Genomic DNA, 19,837 nt, shown 5'->3' with positions numbered 1-19,837 from the left:
CTTGACCTCATGACCCGGAGATTAAGGGTCACATGCTCTACTAATTGAGCCAGTGAAGTGCCCCTGAAAGTTCCAATTTTTGTTAAAACCTATTAATCTCTTTTTTTAAGCTTCTTATTCGGATTTGTTTATGTACTTAATTTAATTTCTCTTACTTTGTTGTAGAATTTCCCTCCTACCTTTTTAGCTCTGACTTTAAAATTTTATTGAAGGTATGTTTGCATAATGGCAGACAGCAAGCGGGGGAGACACCGTTATGTGGAGAGAGGTGACAAATCAGGGTACTTCTTTCCACATGTGGGTGTGAAGACAAAAAAATTTATGTTCTTGAAAACCTATGAACAATAGCTGCACCTTAGAAAATGTATGTCCCATCACTGTCAGCATTTTGGCCTCTGTTGGGAGATGATTCAGATTTATCTTTTGACTGTACAGTAATTATTTACATCTGTGCATGGAAATGTTTCTTTTTTTATTTGTGCGATTTTGTTTTTAGCATTTAATTAATATTAAAAAAAACTTCCAGAATTTACTTCCTCATCCTGGAAAGGGTTTCTGGTCTGGGGTCTTCTTTTCCTGTCACTGGCAGTCAAGCCCCTGTCTGTGGATTGTAAGTGTATAGTTCCCAGTGGCTGCTGTTAGAAAGTACCAGAAACTGGATGGCGTAAAACACTGGAAATTTACTTTCTCAAGGTCTAGAAGCTAGAAGTCCAAGGTCAAGGTGTCAGCTGCGCTACGCTGCCTCTGAATGCTCGAGGGGAGAATTTGCCTCTTCTAGCTTCTGGTGTTTGCTGGCAACACTTGGTGTTCTTGGCTTCTAGATGCATCACTCCACACTCTGCGTCTTCATGTGGTTGTCTTCTTCTGTGTCTTTATAGCATCCCCCTGCCCCCCTTTGTGCATATCTATCTCTGACCATATTCTTCTAAAAAGGATGCCACCCCTATTGGATTAGGACCCACCCACACTAATGACCTCATTTTAATCAATTATATCATCAAAGACCCTTTTGCCAAATAAGGTCACATTCCCAGGTACTTTAACATATTTTCCGAAGGAACAAAATTCAACCCATAACAAGGAAGAAATAGAAAGATGGGTGCTTTTCTAGGGTCAGCTGTCTACATACCCACAGAGGAAATGGTAGCTGCCACATGCCTGACTTCTGGGACATGAGAAAGTTCCAGGACTTCTCTTCATGCACTTGCCCTACCTGCTTGATGATTCAGAGTTAGAAGTAAGACGTCCCCAGATTCTGCTTCATTCTTACCCTGCCCTCCTCCCCCATAACCAACCAGTCACCCACATAATCTGTTTCCATTTCCTATCCCTCTTGCCCCTGCCTGCGTCCAGACCGTGAACACACCCCACTCTCTTGTGGGGACCTTTGTAAGGTTCTTACTTCTCCCTCCTTACCTCTCTAGGTTGGCCTCCATCTGGCCACCACAGTGGGATGGTTTCTGTCTTTTACCTAAAGCCTAAATTTTGCCTCCAGGATAAACTCTAAATTCCTCAGCGTGGCCTGGCCTCTGCCTTTTATAAGCCTTGTCATCTGGTTTTCCCTCCTCGTCCTTTCGGCTGTGGCAGTACTAATCGAAACCTGTTGTGCCTTTGCTTGGGTCCTCTCTGCCTTGAGCCCTGTCTCTGTCTCGTCTGTCTGAAGACCATTCATCCTTCAAAACCGGGTGCGACGTCAGCCTTCCCTAATGGTGCTGCTCATACCCCCAAATCCTTCCCTGATTTATTTGGTGGGAGTAGATCACATAGTCTCTGATCGAGCAGCCCGGGAAAACAGAGCTTAATTACACCCTTACTTTTCTACTTTAATTATTTTCTTAAAACTATGTCTTTTAGACATGAACTATAAATCTTGTCCAAACTGGAGGGAAGACTGCAGCAACAACTCTTTTTCTGTATTCTGGAACACAGTGTCCAAAAGGGTAAGTACCAAAAGGGAAATTTTAGAATTTTGGAGACCAAAGAACTTAAGAGGTCATCCAGTCAGTGGTTGGTTTTAATTCTTTTTGGACCACAGATTCTTTTAGGGAAAAAAAAAAAAGAAGTTCAGGATTGTTTCTTGAGAATAATGTACCTAAGCACATAACGGAAGATTTTCACATATAATTTTAGGGCATTCACGGAGGGTCCATGGGCTCTAGTTGGTGAATCCTTGCTCTTACCCAGGTTTTGGCTTGGGTTGCCCGGGACCTCCAGGTGGGTTTAACCTCTGATCTAGGCGTTGGCCAAATTTACATCGCTGATCGATCTGAATAATCAGCATTTGCACACTGCTTACTATGCACAGGTAGAGGCCTCACATTTTTATGTGGATTAAAAGCTTCCATCCTCACAAGAATCCTATGAAGTGGGTCTCATGTGTCCTGTACCCATTTTACAGATGACAGAACAGATTACACTGTCTACTAAACATAGTAAGTGGCAGATCTGGGAGTTTATCCCCAATTCTCTGACTCCAGATCTGCAATTCCAGCTGGGGATTACTTCCATCATCCTTCCCCTCATCTCTCTCTGTTTCTGACTTACGCTAAGCTGCCTTGGTGTACATTAATTTTTCTTATGAGTTACTTCTCTGCAAGTGGACTAAGGAAAAAAGGAAAGAAAGGAAGAAAGAAAGAAGTGGAGGAGAGAAAACCAGGGAGAAAGTAAAACGATACTATTTTTAATTCTCCAGAATTGAGTCCAGACATGGGAGGAGTGGAGGCAAGTGAAACTCACATTTGCTAGGTGCATTTCGTGGCAAGTCCTGGGCCAGGTGCCGGATCCCTGTCGTCCCAGTTAGTCCTCACAGTAAGGGCTGTGGGAAGGTGCAAAGACTCAGAGGTTCAGTGACTCATCCAAGGTCAACAGGCTAGTTGGTAGAGGAGCTGAGAGACTTACCATCCTTAAGGAGATTCAGGTAAACTCGTCTGGTAGAGAGGAGGGGGGTGGCCTGGGATTTGAGGTAAGGAGACCATTTAAATGTGGATTCTTTAACAGTTCTGACCTTCAGATTCCCCATTTGTCAAATAGGAATAAGAATAATGCTTGTCCTGGGGCTCCTGAGTGGCTCACTCTGTGAAGTGTCAGACTCTTGATTTCGGCTTAGGTCATGATATCAGGGAGGGGGGGTTGGGAGTTTGAGCCCCGTGTCAGGCTCTCTGCTCAGCAGGGAGTCTGCTTGAAGACTAGCTCCCTTTTCCCCTCTCCCTATTCTCTCTCTCTCAAATAAATAAATCTTAAAAAAAAAAAAAAGAATGCTTGTCCTATGGAGTTCCTGCCATATTTAAACAAGATACTACTACCCCATTAACTAACTCAGAATGCATTCCTTTAATGAATATGTTGAGTCCCTACTAAGTGCTGCATAATTATACAGAGGCCCTCTGTAATTTGTTGTTGCTTGCTTGCTTGCTTGCTGTTTCTGGGAAAGGTTCCTACTTACTTTCTCACTCTCTGATATGTTTTGGGGTAGTGCTATGGTGAACAGCTTCTAAAGCCAAGCCACGTTTCCTATGCGTCAGGCACCAACCTGGGAGCACAGTGGTGAAGGGGATGGAAGGCGCCCCCCCCACCACCATGGTGAGCTGCCTGGGACTGCAGCTTTATTTTGGCTAAATGCTTACAGATGTACAGAGAGGACTTTGTTTAATCAGACGAGATCCTTCCTTTTTCTGACAGGGGAGGCAGAACAGCTTGGGGTTTGAATCCCCCTTGCACTTCTTTCCAAGAGATGTGACTGTGGGGCAAAGTGACCCAATGCTTATTTCCTGGGGGCTCTTGGGAATCCGAGACGGCAGGCGCAGTGCTTGGCCTCTGGAAGCACTCTGTTGACTTAGCACTTGTGCTTGGTAGAAATCGGGCCCCTGTCCTCTGTTCATCACCCGCAGCGGAAAGACCCAAGCTGCCCTGGGTTCTTACAGTTTGGCTTCAGATGGCTCAGTGCTGTTTCCTCCCCTGCAGCATAAAGGCCGGACTCCTTGGCCAAGCAGTCACAGCCCTCTGTGAACTCACTTGTCTGCCCAGCTTCTGCATCCACTGAGGTTTTCACCAAAACCACTGTTTTCTCAAACCCTTAGGCCTTTTGTTTGCCCCTGCCTCAGCCTTTCCCAGGTGAGATCCTATCTGTCCTGCAGTACCTAGCTTTTGTTGCCCTCTGCCATGCCTTCCCTATTTCTTCCCTAATTTCCATCACTGAGTATTTCAACTTCTGGCTTCTCTTTCCCTCCCTGTCTCCTTCCCTCATTTCCTCCCGTAGATTTTCTCTGGGTGCCCACCCTGTGTCGGGCACTGGCTCCAAGCTCCGGGGCTGTGGTGGCAGGCAGGACGGCCAGGCTCACAGCTCTCAAACAGCACTCAGTACTGGCAACGACGCCCACAATGAGCTCAGCTTCACAGTACGAGGTAGCAGTGAACCTGAGCTGGTCCCAGGGGTCCGGGGGGACCTCTTGGAGGGAACATGTAGATGACTTTGCATTGTTCATTTTGTTTCCCCAGCGCCTACCAAAGATTCCAGCTGAAAGTTCGTTGCACGAATAAAACTCCTTGCCCAGGGGCGCCTGGGTGGCACAGGCAGTTAAGCGTCTGCCTTCGGCTCAGGGCGTGATCCTGGCGTTATGGGATCGAGCCCCACATCAGGCTCCTCCGCTATGAGCCTGCCTTCTTCCTCTCCCACTCCTCCTGCTTGTTCCCTCTCTCGCTGGCTGTCTCTATCTCTGTCGAATAAATAAATAAAATCTTTAAAAAAAAAAAACTCCTTGCCCAATGATTCATTCATTCATTCATTCATTCATTCATTCATTCATTATTTCCCTTTGTGCCTGTGCAAACCTGTGTCCCTTTCTCTCCTCAGTTTCCCCTTTCTTCCTGTCCCTGTTCTCTTGCCCTCGCATTGTCCACCCTGCTCCCGCTGAATGACATGTGCGGTGTCTGCAGCGCGTGACACCAAGAAAGCGCTTCTATCTTCCTCCTCCAGCAATGTTTCCCTTACTCCCTGGACTTCCAGCTTCTTTTATTTTTTTTTTTAAAGATTTTATTTATTCATTTGACAGAGATAGAGACAGCCAGTGAGAGATGGAACACAAGCAGGGGGAGTGGGAGAGGAAGAAGCAGGCTCCCAGCGGAGGAGCCTGATCTGGGGCTCGATCCCAGAATGCCGGGATCATGCCCTGAGCTGAAGGCAGACGCTTAACGACTGAGCCACCCAGGTGCCCCTGGACTTCCAGCTTCTGAACCATCAGTGTAGCAAACCTGTGAACGATGGTGTTGACCTTCATTGTCCAAACAGATTAAAGCAACCGCTTCCAGAATTCTCATGTGGGGCATAATCCTGCCAGTGGTTTAGGATGCAGATTACACACACCTGGCACACACCTGGCATTAGTGAGGGAGAAGCACGCAGGCTGTTCCCTCCTTAACCAACCAACGCTAGGAGTTGTTTTGGAAGGAGCTGCTGGGGTGTGGCAATTAAATTTGCATGCTAAGGAATGGTGGGCTTTTTTTTTTTCCTTTAAGTTTGCAGAAGATGCCTGTGGCGTGGTCCATGTGGTGCTCAATGGGTCCATCAGTAACCCCTTTGATGAAAGAAGGTACTTACTCATTTCTTTGCATCCTATTTGCAAGTGTTAGTACGGCCTCCTATTAAATATTTCATCCCTAGAAGAATATGCTTTTCATGGTTAAGTCAGTACTGAAGATTTGGGTTAAAGAAGTGAAATGTTGGTTTTCTATGGAGAGATTTGTCTAAGTTAATGCTTTTGTCTGGTGTCTCCTTTGTGTAAAGTCCTCTAAATGTTCCATTGGCCCTTGTTCTGTGGCCAGCTCCTCCTCTTGGGTTTTCAAGGCCTGGTGCAATTTTCGGAGCTCTCCCAACTTCCCTCCTTTGTTTGTGCTGTTCCCCCTGCCCGGCTCCCCTCCCTGCTCCCACTTGTTTAATCCTCACCGTCCACGAAGATCTGGCCTGGCTCCTGTGTCCTCTGTGAAGCGTGTGCATCCCAGTTAAGCAGTCAGACCACTACTGTGCTGGGCTCTTGGCCTTCACTGTCTCTTTCTAGGCATTGCCCATAATTTTTCGTAGTGGTTGAAAGCAGGGGCTCCGGTCATTACATATTACCTGTGTGACCGTCGGCTGGGCACCTAGCCTCTGGGAGCCCCTGTAGTAGGCACCAGGAGAGGGGGTGGTGCTGACTGGAAGATTAACTGAGATAATGTCTGACAAGTGCTGAGCTCTGTGCTTCACAACAGAGAGAGGGGTCCGTGAGTATCAGCTGTCATTCCTCATTTAATCCATAGCGCCTGGCCGCACCAATGCCTTTCTTCTCTGACCTCCTTCTATACTTAGTTTTTACCACATTGGATACTTCCCCAGCCTTTGTTCTCCAGTCTTAACCCTGGAAAAGGCTGGATTGAGAAGAGAGGCAGCTACTGGTGGGCTGCTCCAGGCTCTCTCGATACCCCCAAAGAATTTTCCTTCTCTCCTGTTTTCCTATTTAAGTCTGCAAAGAAACATTTGTCCTTTTATCGTCTTCTGATCCTAAGTTTGCAGGCTTTTGGGTGAAAGTGTTAACATCTCAGGATTTTGTAGTCCGAGGTTTGGTGTCCAGCTACGTGCAAGAGGAGTGGTGGCTGTCAGAGACCAGCAGGGAGGAGTTTAGGGCTGGGGTCCGAGCAGGGCAGTAGGGGCTCTCAGAGCAGCGCCTCTCGAACCTCACTGAAGGGGGTCATCTAGGGACAGTTCGGCTGCAGATTCTGCTTCAGCAGGTGCCGGGGGCCTGAGATTCTGCAGGTCCAACTAGCTCCCAGGCAATGCCCATCATGTCAGTGCAAGGCCCCCTCTTTGAAGAGCACGTATTTAAAGAACCACCATCAAGGGACCGATTAAAAATCTTATTCTGAGAATCGTATTCAATGAGGGTCCCACTGAATGAGATTGGCTGTTTCTAGTTAAAATCACCGGTCAATCCCAAAGGGCAGGTTCTAACCAGTGGTTCCCTGCCTGCTGGCTCTTGACAAGGCCTGGGGATGGCTGAACAATTCAGTTGGAGGTTAACAATATTCTCTGCGTCTTCTCTTGTAGCACTTTTGGACGCGTGGAAGTCTTTAATTTGCGTCCGGAGAAGGTTCATCGACTACAGGCCTGGGTGATGCATGACATCGGAAGTGCGGGCAGGTACATGTTTCTACTTCGTCCGTGTACGTTGTCAGGGTGATTTTCGGAATCAGTCCATGGAAGCAGCCACAGTCACAAGAATGCATTGAGAACAGAGTGACTCAGGAAATGACTGGGGCCTCTCCCTGGACATTCAGCCCATCCCAATAAGTTTCATGTCCTCTCAGTTTCATATCCACTGTAAGTATGTATGCAGTTCACGCCCTCAGCTCCCCTGCTGCCCTGTGAGGTCTTAAAAACAACTTCTGCTCCAGTTTATCCCAGGGCCTGGCCCAGGGCTTGCTACCTAGAAGAAACTGAGATCAGGAAATGTTTGCAAGAACCTTGTCACTTAACTCTCTTTCTTTCTTTCCCAGTGACTCATGCTCGAGTTCCTCCATAAATGTTCTGAAATGGATTCTAAAGGAAAGGAGTATTGCATTTTCTTGCGAGAATAATTACGGGTAATTGATTTCTTGAAAAAGAAATGCCTGTCTTGCCATCTGTAGGTATTTTCCTCTCCTTGGCCGCCTCTGAGCCAGGAGGGCTGTGGGAATCCCTCTTGGGCCTTGTTGGGTGATCTGGGATGGTGACTTGTGGTGAGCGTTCCTTCCCCCTGGCCCAGCCTACAAGCTGTTTCCAGCCAGTGGCCTTCCATTGGCCACCTTTCCCCCATCTTCCTCTTCCTTTCTTCTCCACCTGTCCCTGATCATTGATTTGCCCCTGAAGCTGACCCAGCTTTTGAGAACGTATTTCCTGGTTTCTCACAGGAGTCACCCGACCCAGGGCTTGCAAACCTGCTAGCTTTCAGGGGAGCGGAAGCACATTTTGTCCAATGCAAAGGATTTGTAAAATCCTTGTGACATGGCAGTATTTTGCATGTGAAGTTTCTTTAGTTGGATCTCAGTGTAGACGCCTAACACTTGATAAGTTGCCACATGGATGTCTACCAAATTTTATCTTTTATAAATTAGAAAAGGTAAAATCTTAATTTTTTTTTTTACCAGTAATACATGTTTATTGGGAAAAAGTTTAAAATTACAGATAGTATCTATTTTTAAAGTCATCTGCAACTCTGTTATCCAAGCTGGGACCCTCGCTCATTTTTAAGTAGTTGTGGCAGGGACTCCTCGCTAGAAGCATCTTTGAAGATTTGCCCATAAGTGATGACTTAGATTGATGTGGAGTGAACAATTTTCTCAAAGAACACAGAGGCTGGAATTCAAGAATCCTTTTCCTGTCTCCTTCTGTCACCACCTTCTCCCACCAACCCTATCGGAAAGGCAGGAGGACAGATTCCAGGAACATTCACTGAGGGCTTTTGTCTCAAAATGACCTGAATTCCCCCTCAGTCAGCTGGCTCCTCTCTGGAAACTGCCAGAAAATAACACAAGCTTTCTACTGCAGTTAGATGGGAAAACAAGCTGAACAAAGGAGCAAGATCAACTATAAAAGAAGCATTGCAGACATCTGACCATCTAAGTTATTCAAAGATATCTCGTGTTGGGAAAATAGAACACTATAAACACCTAGGAGAAGACTGGGGAAGGTACATGGGTCTTATTCCCAACAACCCCCTCTTTTTCTCTCATTTTAATCATTCCCCTTTCTTTCATTAATGGCCATCCATCAGCCTCATTCATGACCACTGCAGGATGTGGGGGAGCTCACTCGTTCGCGAGCTAGGAAGAACGTAAAAGCGTACCTTCCATCTGGGCTTGAACAGGGGCCCACATCGGAGGAAGTGACCTGTAAGCCAACACCTGTCATTCTGAGCCTCAGCTCATGTAACCTTAAATTTGGGGATCATATTTGAAATCACTAGACCTTTTCTCCAGCTATGAGGTTGCGATATAGTCAATGTGATTCTTTAAATTACCAACTCCTCAGGGCCCTTTGTTGTATCTTAAGAGTTCTGTGGCTTTGCAAGAAAGCTGCTTGAGCCCATGGGAACCTAAAGTGAATGTCAGGGATATAGACATAGACTGAAGTTGAAATCACTCCATGCCAAACACACTTTGCAATTTAGCAAACTGTTGTCCAGCTGTTTTGGTGTGATTGTTTAATAGGCAAAGGAGAAATGGAAGTACATTCATATGGGTTAGACCTCCTGCTGATTCTGCTGTTACCCCCTTATAAATCCCACCCAGAGGCAAATGCTATTAACATTTGGCTGTATATCCTTCAAGTCCTTTTCCTTTTCCCCATACACACACTCACACTCCCAATGAAATTATACAGAATTTCTTCACATACGTTCTAACCAGTGGAGTGAACAGAGAGTCACAGTACTTTTTTGGATGACCTTAAAAGTGTCAGCATGTTCTTTTCTGGTTAGTGCTCCCTTGTGACGTATTTATTAAAAACCTAAAGGGTGCACTTCTTCCTCTATGTTGTTAATAATTACTTTCCCCTGGAAAGTATTCATGTGGGGGATCCGAGGCTGCCATATTGGTGAGGATGGAGTGACTCTACACTTAGAACCGCTGTGCCCAGCTGGTCATGATAGTTGGCTAGAAGTGAGCCTGAGATGGCCCATTCCAGAAGCCCAGGGGTGCTTGTAGCTGCTTCTAAGGATATCCCTCTTCTTGACTCACATTTAGCAAAATCGATTCAGCTACAGTTTGGTGAACCACATTCCTTACTATTCACTCTTCTCTGCAGTCCAGCCACTCCCACTGGACCCTGTTGCTTTCTGATTTCATTTTTATGAAATAGAGAGACACTCACCAGCTAGATTCTTGTCTAGGTTTTGTTCTGTGCAAAGGATGTGTGGTCTTCCTGCTGATGGCTGCCGGTCTTCCCCCAGAGAGTCTCTACCCTGTCTTCCGCCCCTGACCCTATGGCTCAACCCTCGCTCAGGAAGCTTCTAAAGAGAAGAAAGCAGGTCATCCACAGACAATACTGAGGTCCCCCATCTCAGGTTGCTGCCTCTGTTGTGTCTTGATCATCAGCTGACATTCATACACATGTGTCTGTGATGTCAGGTTTGAGCCAGACATGTATTTTCATCTCCAAACTTTATCGTCCAACATCCCTTCTCAGTATTTATTTCTGTGGCTTTACAAGTGACATGAAACCAAATTGGGCCATTTGACCTTTCTCTGTGTTGTCACTGCAGGAGAGGAAGCTATGTGGTTGCGGAGTGGTCCCTGCATACTTCTGTTGCTAATGAAGGGGCTACTTGCCTTGGGGAATTGAACCATAGCTGTACCGTACTGCTGATTGATCTTTCTTTTTTTTTTTTTTTTTTTTTTTTTTTTTTTTTTTTTGGTCTTATCTTTCTTGTTAAAGGCCTATCAGGCTTCTCCAGTGTGTGAAAAATCCTGAGCATCCATCTTGCAGATTTTAAAGATGAGCCAATCAGCACGGTCGTTTCAGATCTTTGAGCCTTGCAGTAGACATTGGCACGCGTGGCTGAGGAGACACTGCTGGGAAGCTGAGGACTTGGGGGGATCTTCCGTCATGATGCCAACACTAGAGTCGGAAGCCTTTCCCCCAAAGTTTTAAAATAACATATTATTGGTATAGTTTTTATTTTGATTGCCTAATACTCATGAAAAATTTATGGTGTACAATTACAATGGAAATTTTATATTATTTCATTTTAATTTTCATAGGTGCTTTGATATGTTTATAGCTTGGTAGCATCCTTTGTGTTGAAAATGACCATACCAAACCTCTCTTATTGGTGCAGGTAATTAAGAGAAGGTAAATGCCTATGCTTTTCAGAAATGTTGCATTTCTGAATGAATGACCTTGTCTCAGGATATATTTTTGTACCCTTTCTACAAATAGTTAAAGTATGGGTCATGTTGTGACCCGTGGTGGTTATGGGTCATGTTGGGAAAAGAATTCTGTACAATATCAGCTCCCCACGTGCTTTACCTCCCGCTCTTCCAATAGCCCTATGAGGTTGGTACTGTTAACTCCCATTTGTTAGATGAGAAATGGAAGTTCCGAGAGGTTATATAATTTGCCTGAAGTCATACATTTAGTTCAAGATAGAGGTTGAATTTCAACTCAGCTCTGTCTGACTCCAAAGTAGATATGCTCCCTTTCTAGGCCTATAATACCAGCTGCCATGCTTTATGTTCTCTTCTGATAAATGCATGTTGGATTAAGTTGAATGTAATAGAATCTGATCTATGGTTTTTCTGGGTAGCTTCAAAAACAGATACTTTTCTTCCTGTCTTCCTCCTCCTCATGCTCAGTGTCTTACGTATATGATAGGCAGTTAAAATATGTATTTGTTCCCGATACTAGCAATTTGTTCTCCCTTTTTTTCTTGATTAGGCTTGCTTGGGGATTCATCACTTTTATTACTCTTTCAGAGAACTAACCTTTAGCTTTGTTTTCTCTATCTATTTAATTGGTTTTCACTCTTCTCTTTATTATTAGGGATATAAATATTCCTTCTAATTTCCTTGGGTTTCCTGTTTAGCGTCTTAAGATTGGAGCTTAGATCACCGATTTTTCAGCACACTTTCTTTTTTTTATAGATTACTTAGTACTATAAGTTTTCCTCTGGGTGCTGCTTTAGCTGCAGATCTTAAGTTTGGTATGTCTGTTTTTATTTATATTTTCTAATTTAATTGTTATTTAGAAATGTGTTGCCTAGGGCAACCCCCTCAAGTTCCTTCCCTCTTTGGGAGCTTTGTACTATCACTCTGCTATCATTCCATAAACCTTGCTTTGCTGCAAAAACAAAAACAAAAACAAAAACATGAAAGAAAGAAAAAGAGAAAGAAAAAAAATGTGTTGCCTAATTTTCAAACACCTGGATATTTTCTAGGTTTTTTTTAAATGTAGATTTGTTGAAGAATAAACTAATCTGAGGACATTTCAGAGAATCCATTAGGTTTGTTGAAAACAGGATAAATTTTGAAGTCAGATGTTTCTGGATTCATTATTTTGGCATTGCTCTGTAATCTTGAATGAAATACTTAACCTTTTTGAACTTTGGCTTCCTTGCCATTCAAATAAGGATTATTATTTACTATCCCCCCACACAAGGTGTGGTGGGACTAAAAGATCACAACAATCAACAGGGTAGCACGGTGCCTTACAGATGAACTAGCATTCCACCAAGGCTGGCGCCTTTCTGCTGGCCCCTGGGGGGCAATCCAGGTTCCTTCAGGAGCCACGGCAGCTGTAGCCACTGTGGGCAGCCCACAGATTCTTCACTGGCCCCCGTGTCCACATAGGCACATCGTCACAGGCTTTAGTCTGGGCTTGATGTGAAGATGGATGCTCAGGACCAGTTCTGATGAAAGCTCAGGCTTGCCCCAGGGTTCAGTGAACTCTGCCTGCAGAATGTCTTCAGTGATAGGGCCCTGCTAACCCCCTATGTGACCTGGCTGTTTTCCTCTCAGGACCCTTTCTGCCTTACTGTGGGGCTTGCTTGCTGATTTTTGGACTCTCTAATGTATCTTCCTTCTTCAGCAGGATACCCCTTGAAGTGTCAGAAAAATTTTGTTCTTTACATGCCCTTCCACAGATGAAACAGAGTAGCAGTCAGTTTCTAAGAGTCTTGGGAAGACTCATTTGAGTGTCCGGGTTCAAAGCTGGTGGAGACTAGGAAGAGGCTGGTCCCAAGGTTTTCACACTGTGCACAGAGCACCCCAGCAAGCTCTGGGGGTTTTGGGGGGTTGGGTCACTCTTTCCTTGTATGCCACCTCTGTATCTTCATTCCCATGATACCCATCCCTACCTCCTGTCTCTCTGCATTTCCAACTTTGGGTATCTTTGCATGACCATGACCATGCAGCCATCTCTAGTCTAAGGACTTTCTGGCCTACATATATATGAAGACATCCTTCATATCCCTCTTCTTAGAAGTGACATCCTCACTGCATTACTGACTGCTCATAGCCTCATACTTTACTCATCAACCTGCTACCTCTCTGTCTCCCAACTCCATTCATACTTTCTCTAGAATATGTTCTTACCATCCCAACTTGTACCCACCATCATACTTAACCTGAAGGTTGTGACCCAGGACCTAGGTCCCCCTTTCTCACTCCTGAAGGCTCACTGTTTTCCTTCTGTAGTGCTTCTTGACCTTATAATAAATAGTTGAGACAATCTTAGAAATACAGTTATGAAATTTTAGGTTGAATACTTGAAAGAAGACACACACACACACACACACACACACACACACACACACAGAGCTCTTGTTGGAAACAAGCTCAACCCATGTCTGCACACTCCCTGATAACAAAGGACCCAGCAGGAGCAGCGTTGATTTGCTTCCTGGCATCTCATTTCTCCTTAAAACAATTCCCAAGACTGTGACTTGAGTTTCTCAGAATCCATACTACACAGAAGGTTGGTTGTTTTTTGTTTTTTTTTTTATAAGGCAAGGATAAATGTTACATACAGAGAATTAACATTGTATGAAGTAATGTTGAAGTAAACCCAGAGTGTGCTACAACTTTGAAAGGCATTATGTGAATGCAGTGATAACCCAGGCATTTTCCCACAGTTGTTTTTTTTAAATAATGAAACAATTTATTTATACTATGAAGAGTTGTCATTTTTAGCATATATGCTTTTAACAATTCATCAGGAACTGAGTAGCTGGGTGTGCTGCCCTGAGAGGCAGTGGTTTGCTGACTTCCAGCTCATACTCACCAAACACAGAAGGCTTTGAACTGGTCCCTGACAGGGCATTTATCCTTGAACTTGAGTCACAGAGATGCAGCAAGAATCTCAGCTTTGAGAAACACCTTTGTTCTCTACGAAGACGACTCACCTTGAGACCTCCCTAGAGTTTAATGTGATAACGTAGCACTATGTGTGATTCTTAATAAGGTACATAAATGTGAAACAGCGTTTGAAGGTTTGATGCACAATGCAGACCTGCAGAGAAGGGGAAACTAATGTGTGATGTATCAGGCACTTCCCATTTTGTATCAGCCAGCGATCTCAGCCACAACAGCAGAATGCAACTCTGGCTGGAAATGTATTTCTAGACAATATCAACATCTTACAGATCCTCCAGGAGGGCAAGAAAACAGTTTGGAAGCCTCTTAGCCAAGAAAAACACCCAAAATTACTCCACAGACTGGTCAGATGGAGGTGTCGTTCTTGCCCTGAGGACACTTGGCTGTCACTTTGTCATTGCCAGATGTGGCCACCGCTGTTTCCGGGAATAGAAGAACAGTAGTCTCCCCACCCTTCTCTGTGAGGGATATGTTCCAAGATTCCCGGTGGATGCCTGAGACTGTGGAAAATACTGAGCCCTATGTATATTATGTTTTTTCCTATACATACCTATGGTAAAGTTTATAAATTAAGTGCAGTAAGAGATTAACAACAATAACTATGAATAAAATAGAATAATTATAACAATATACTGTAATGAAAGTTTGTGAATGTGGTCTCTCTCTGAAAATACCTTCCTGTATTGTACTCACCCCTCTTGTGATGATGTGAGATGACAAAATGGCTGCGTGCTGAGATGAAGTGAGGTGAATGATGCTGGCATTGTGACCCTAGTGTTAGTCTACTGTTGCCCTTCTGACAGTTGGTCTGAAAGAGGATCATGTGCTCCTGGGTTGTGATCAACCCTGAATGACTGAAACCATGGATAAGGGGGGACTGCTGTAACCGAAGTGTGTGTGGGATGTCTCGTCAAGTATGGCGCCTGCCTCTTTGGCTCACTAGACTCAGATTCATGGCTGTGTAGGTCCTTCTGTTGTATGGGTCTGAAATGTAAAATGCTTAGAACAGAGCTCAGCATCTGCCTATAAAATGAGGTATTAGGAATGCCTACCTCTTTGGGTTCTGAGCATCGAACAAAATGATGGATGTACAATTCTCAAAATAGTGCTTAACTCATGGTTAGCTTCTTTTAATTAAAAAAAAGGTTGGAACTTTTTTTTCTGGAGGAAATCCCTTGACAAGCCTACTTGGTTTAGAAGCTGAGACCCTGGGAGCAATGGAGAGGCGGGTAGGGATGGCCCTCTTTTTTTTTTTTTTTTAAGATTTTTTATTTATTTGACAGAGATAGAGACAGCCAGCGGAGAGAGGGAACACAAGCAGGGGGAGTGGGAGAGGAAGAAGCAGGCTCATAGCAGAAGAGCCTGATGTGGGGCTCGATCCCAGAACGCTGGGATCATGCCCTGAGCCGAAGGCAGACGCTTAACCGCTGTGCCACCCAGGCGCCCCAGGGATGGCCCTCTTGCCAGCCAGCAGGGTTGTCCCATCCCAAGCTGATGTTGCTGAACAACGTCAGCAGAGCCCCCCAACCTCCAGCCTCTGCACTGCCCCAGGTCTAAGAATTTGACATTCGTAACTCATTTTTCAAGATGACCAGGAGTTCAACAGCCCCCCCGTGGCATTGCCAACCCAACCCTTGCTCTCTGGTGATAATAAAGGTGTGAGCTCTCTTTGGTAGATGAAATCAGAAGGAAAAAGGTCCTGGAAGTAGACACTGTCTCCTGTGTAATGAGCAAGCAGAACACTGGAAAAGGGTAAGACTGAGAAGAAATGGGATAGCCAACCCAAGCCTTCACTTGGAACCGAATAAATCTCCCTTTGTGAATGACACAATAATCAGTCCAGTTTCCTCAGAGCTGCCTTGCAGGAACTTCCCTGAATGGGTAGAGTAATAAGAACCACATTGGCTGATGGAGGGAGAAAAGCCCCTTTGGGAGCCAGTAAGTCTCAGATTACTCTCTGCTGCTCAGTCTTACGATTTTGTCTGGCTCATGGCCATGGAAGCTGGGAGCTTTTCCAGGCACAACTTGGTTGGACTGGTGAGGTGGGAGGAAGGAAGCTCTGTGTGGTGGTGGTAGGTGTCCTTTCTGCTGTCAAGCTTTCTGGAACATGGGAATGAGTCATGGAGTCTGTGCTGTCAGATGGGTAATTGTAAAGATGGGTTATTTTTTCAGTGTCACCCATGACCATTACCATGTCAAATACTTTCACAATAAAAGTAACAAAGTAGACGTTTCTGTAATAACTTATTACGGAATCATGAAAGAATGATGGAACATTATGGCTGCAGAGAAGTGACTCCACTCCTTTACTTGGTAAACGAGGAAATAGTCCTCCTCCTGGGAGTCATGGAGGCTGGGTGTTGAGTTGTAGGCAGTAGCCTAGGAGTCAAGGTCGTCCCCCCTTGACACCTCCTTTTCTCACAAAGACGAAGAACCCATAAATGGGAATGGCAGAGATTGCTGGCTGTTGCCTAGTGTCCATTATTTCCTCTTCTTAAATAATATTCTCCCACCCTCAATTTTAACTGGGAACATGGCTTCCCAACCACGCAATACATTCCCCGCTGGGTCTGGGTCTGACCACTGGGATGTAAACAGACATGATTAATGCAATTGCCTGGCTGTCTTAGAGACAGAGCCACTTGCCCCAGATTTTCCATTTTCCCCCCTTCCCTTTGCTGAAAAACACTGAAACTCCAGTAGCAGCCTTAGACCTAGAGATGGAAGCCACAGGCAGAGGACAGCAAGTCCCTTCCCTCATTCTCATCCATGTTCACCCTGAATCTCATCCCAGGATGCAAGACTTGGTTTGCTTTATCCTCAACCCTGGACACATCATAGAATCTCGGAAAGTATTCGCTCCCGTCTCCATGATACCCTGTTTGATTCTTGCCTCTGCATCTCTGTTCCCTCTTCCAGACTTGGCTTTGCTGGCCGCTTCAGCCTCACTATTAAATAATTGATTTACTGTTTATTCATTCCGTTACCACTGTCAGTCGATCATTTTCTTGGTGGCAGGTGCTAGTGACAGAATATTGATAGAAACAGACACGGAGCTTATGGCCTACTCCCTGTGGGTTCAAGGGGGAAGCTCTTCACTGCCGCTTGGGCCTAGAAGTCATTACACTGTCCTGCTTCACAGTTGCCCACTGTGTAGACTGGGAAACCGGTTTTTCAAGAGAGCTGAGGATGACATGGTCAAGGACCCAGATGTGCTCTGTGAGCAGAAAGGACATTGCTGGATGGCAGGAAGCAGAGGATGAATGCTTCCCTGATGAGGGAGATTGATTAGTTTTCCATCAAAATGGTTTTATTAGGGGCACCTGGGTGGCTCAATCGGTTAAGTGTCCAACTCTTGATTTTGGCTCAGATCGTGATCTTGGGATTCTGGGATTGAGCCCTGTGTTGGGCTGCGCACTCAGCGGGGAGTCTGCTTGAGGATTCTCTCCCTATCCCTCTGCCCCCCCCTCACTCCCCCATGAGTGCGCACTCTCTCTCTCTAAGATAAATAAATATTTAAAAATATAAAATAAAATGGTTTTATTAGCCAAGCTGCCATTTTTTCAATGTAAAGCAATACAGATAATAAAAAACAAAAATAACATAATTGATAATCTTACCACCCAGAGGTCACTACTCTTAACATTTGTGTATATATTACACTTTTCATGTAAATCACATTTTTCATATAAATCATACGTGCATAGCTAAGAAAGTTTTTTTTTCCACATTTTAGAATTTCTGAAATCAGGATACGTCTTAGAATCAGTGTTTTTAGAAAACAACATGTCATGGTTTAATTGGCAGTCTCTTTCTTCTTAGTGATGAGTAAATTAATAGCCCATCTTACAACTGATGACATCTGAGATCTAATGAAATGGATACATGTTTAGAGAAATGCTATCACCTTAGCGTGACCTGAATTTTTCAATTAATATGTTGCAAACCTCACCGTAAGTTTAAATAGAGTTTTACACTGTTACGTTTAATTGGCAAAAAATATTCCACCATGTAATTGTACCATAATTTGCTTATCCATCCCCTATTTTGCTACATTTATTTTATTTCCATTAAAAACATAACCACAGTAGGGGTGCCTGAGTGGCTCAGTTGGTTAAGCATCCGACTCCTGGTTTCAGCTCAGGTTGTGATCTCAGGATTCTGAGATCGAGCCTTGCATGGTGCTCTGCACTCAGCACAGAGTCTGCTTGGGACTTTCTTTCCCTCTCCCCCTGCCCCTACCCAGCACTCATGCATGTGCTCTCTCTCTCACGTAAATAAATAAATCTTAAAAAAAAAAAAAAAGTAACCATAGTAGAAGAGGGTATATACAGTGGGAGGCCGTGTGTGTTTGGAGGTAAATGTGTTTGGATCACAGATGTCTGTTACCATTTTTATTGTCCGTCTATGTATACTTTGCTTGTCTGAGGACTCAGGAGAAAGACTGTCAGCGCTGATATTCCTGGCACTCCACTGTTCTGATCCTTGGAAGTCAGGAGCAATCTTGTCACCCACATGTTCGAAATTATCAGAAGAGATAAAAAAAATTGTGTTATTTCTATAAACTGGGACATAGTGGAGTAGGCAGGTCTTCGGTCTTTGTGGTTTAAAATAGAATCTAGGGGCGCCTGGGTGGCTCAGTTGTTAAGCATCCGCCTTCAGCTCAGGTCACGATCTCAGCGTTCTGGGATCGAGCCCCGCGACGGGCTCCCCGCTCAGAGGGAAGCCTGCTTCTCCCTCTCCCACTCCCCCTGCTGGTGTTCTCTCTCTCGCTGTGTCTCTCTCTGTCCAATAAATAAATAAAATCTTAAAAAAAAGCAAAATAGAATCTAATATTCAAATTGAATAGAAACGTCAATATGTAGTTTAAAAAATAGCTGATAGAAATGTATCTTATCTGAATGAATTATGTATGGAAGAAAAAAGTTGATAGAACTAGATGGAAATCTTCGTAAATGACAAAGTGTTTGAAAATATAGATATCAGCATGGGGTTTTCGTCTTGAGTTAATTTAACCCAAGTGAGACATGAAATTCATGCAATGTTACCAAACTGGACATGCACACATATGTTTTCAACCAGAAACTTAAAAACGAGTAGGACACGTCAGAGCCAGGTAAAGAGTCTTATCCATGTCTGTTCTACTTGGCAGAGTCAGGAGGAGGGTGCATTAAAAAGTCACCGAGGACACAAAATTTTGAGAGGTGTCACTCTCTGGGCCGTGCAATTCCCTAGGTGTCACATTTGCCCCACCTCGTCCTGTCCCTGACATTCAATGTGTAGCTTATCAACGGACAGCCTAAAGAAAAAAAATGTGGTTTTTGTTGTTGTTGATTTAAGAGGTGGTCTGTAAGGATTCTGCGCTGAAAATTTCAAAATGTGTAAAGGTTTTTGGAATACACTGATTAATATTTAAAGGAACCATAAAGAAGATTCACTGGAAATAGTCTGAACAAATGAGAAAATTCAGTTAATATCACTGAAATGCTCCTAACATAATTCCAGGAAACATGATTCAGTTTATAATAATACCTCTTAGATACTGTCAGATAAGAAAACCGGCTGCTTCTTACTCTTTAAAGTGGTGTAATAATTAACAATGTTCAATTACTTCTGTTCTTTACATGAATTTAGGACTATAAAAAACAGGGCAATTCATAAAACAATATATCTTCTCTTTCAATGCTTCTTACAGAAGTGTTTTGTTTTGTTGGTAAAGGTTTTTCATTCATAAGTCAAACAACAATCCCTCCAAAGGGAACCAGTGGCCTATCATCTCAGACCAAAGAGTGAGTTCGGGATGGCAGCCACCGGTATTTCTTTTTTTTTTTTTAAATGATTTTTTATTATATTATGTTAGTCACCATACAGTACATCCCCGGCTTCCGATGCAAAGTTCGATGCTTCATTAGTTGCGTATAACACCCAGTGCCCCATGCAATACGTGCCCTTCTTACTACCC

General features: G+C 44.2%; 1 protein-coding gene across 1 annotated transcript in view; it reads left to right on the top strand.

The window, feature by feature from the left end:
* The window catches only part of CD38 (CD38 molecule), a 39,924-nt gene extending 25,411 nt beyond the window's left edge, over nt 1-14,513 (top strand). The window contains exons 4-8 of the mRNA XM_002916247.4: nt 1,855-1,940; nt 5,512-5,585; nt 7,073-7,165; nt 7,522-7,608; nt 10,439-14,513. Coding sequence (XP_002916293.1) covers nt 1,855-1,940; nt 5,512-5,585; nt 7,073-7,165; nt 7,522-7,608; nt 10,439-10,496 — 398 coding nt within the window. The 3' untranslated portion in view covers nt 10,497-14,513. The remainder of the gene's footprint in view (nt 1-1,854; nt 1,941-5,511; nt 5,586-7,072; nt 7,166-7,521; nt 7,609-10,438) is intronic.
* Nucleotides 14,514-19,837: the final 5,324 nt, after the last annotated feature.

The sequence above is a fragment of the Ailuropoda melanoleuca genome, chromosome 11, assembly GCF_002007445.2.
Source record: "Ailuropoda melanoleuca isolate Jingjing chromosome 11, ASM200744v2, whole genome shotgun sequence".
In the NCBI taxonomy this organism is placed as follows: Eukaryota; Metazoa; Chordata; class Mammalia; order Carnivora; family Ursidae; genus Ailuropoda; species Ailuropoda melanoleuca.
Note: the sequence above shows the minus strand (reverse complement) of the source record. Positions and strands in the feature narration are given on the sequence as shown.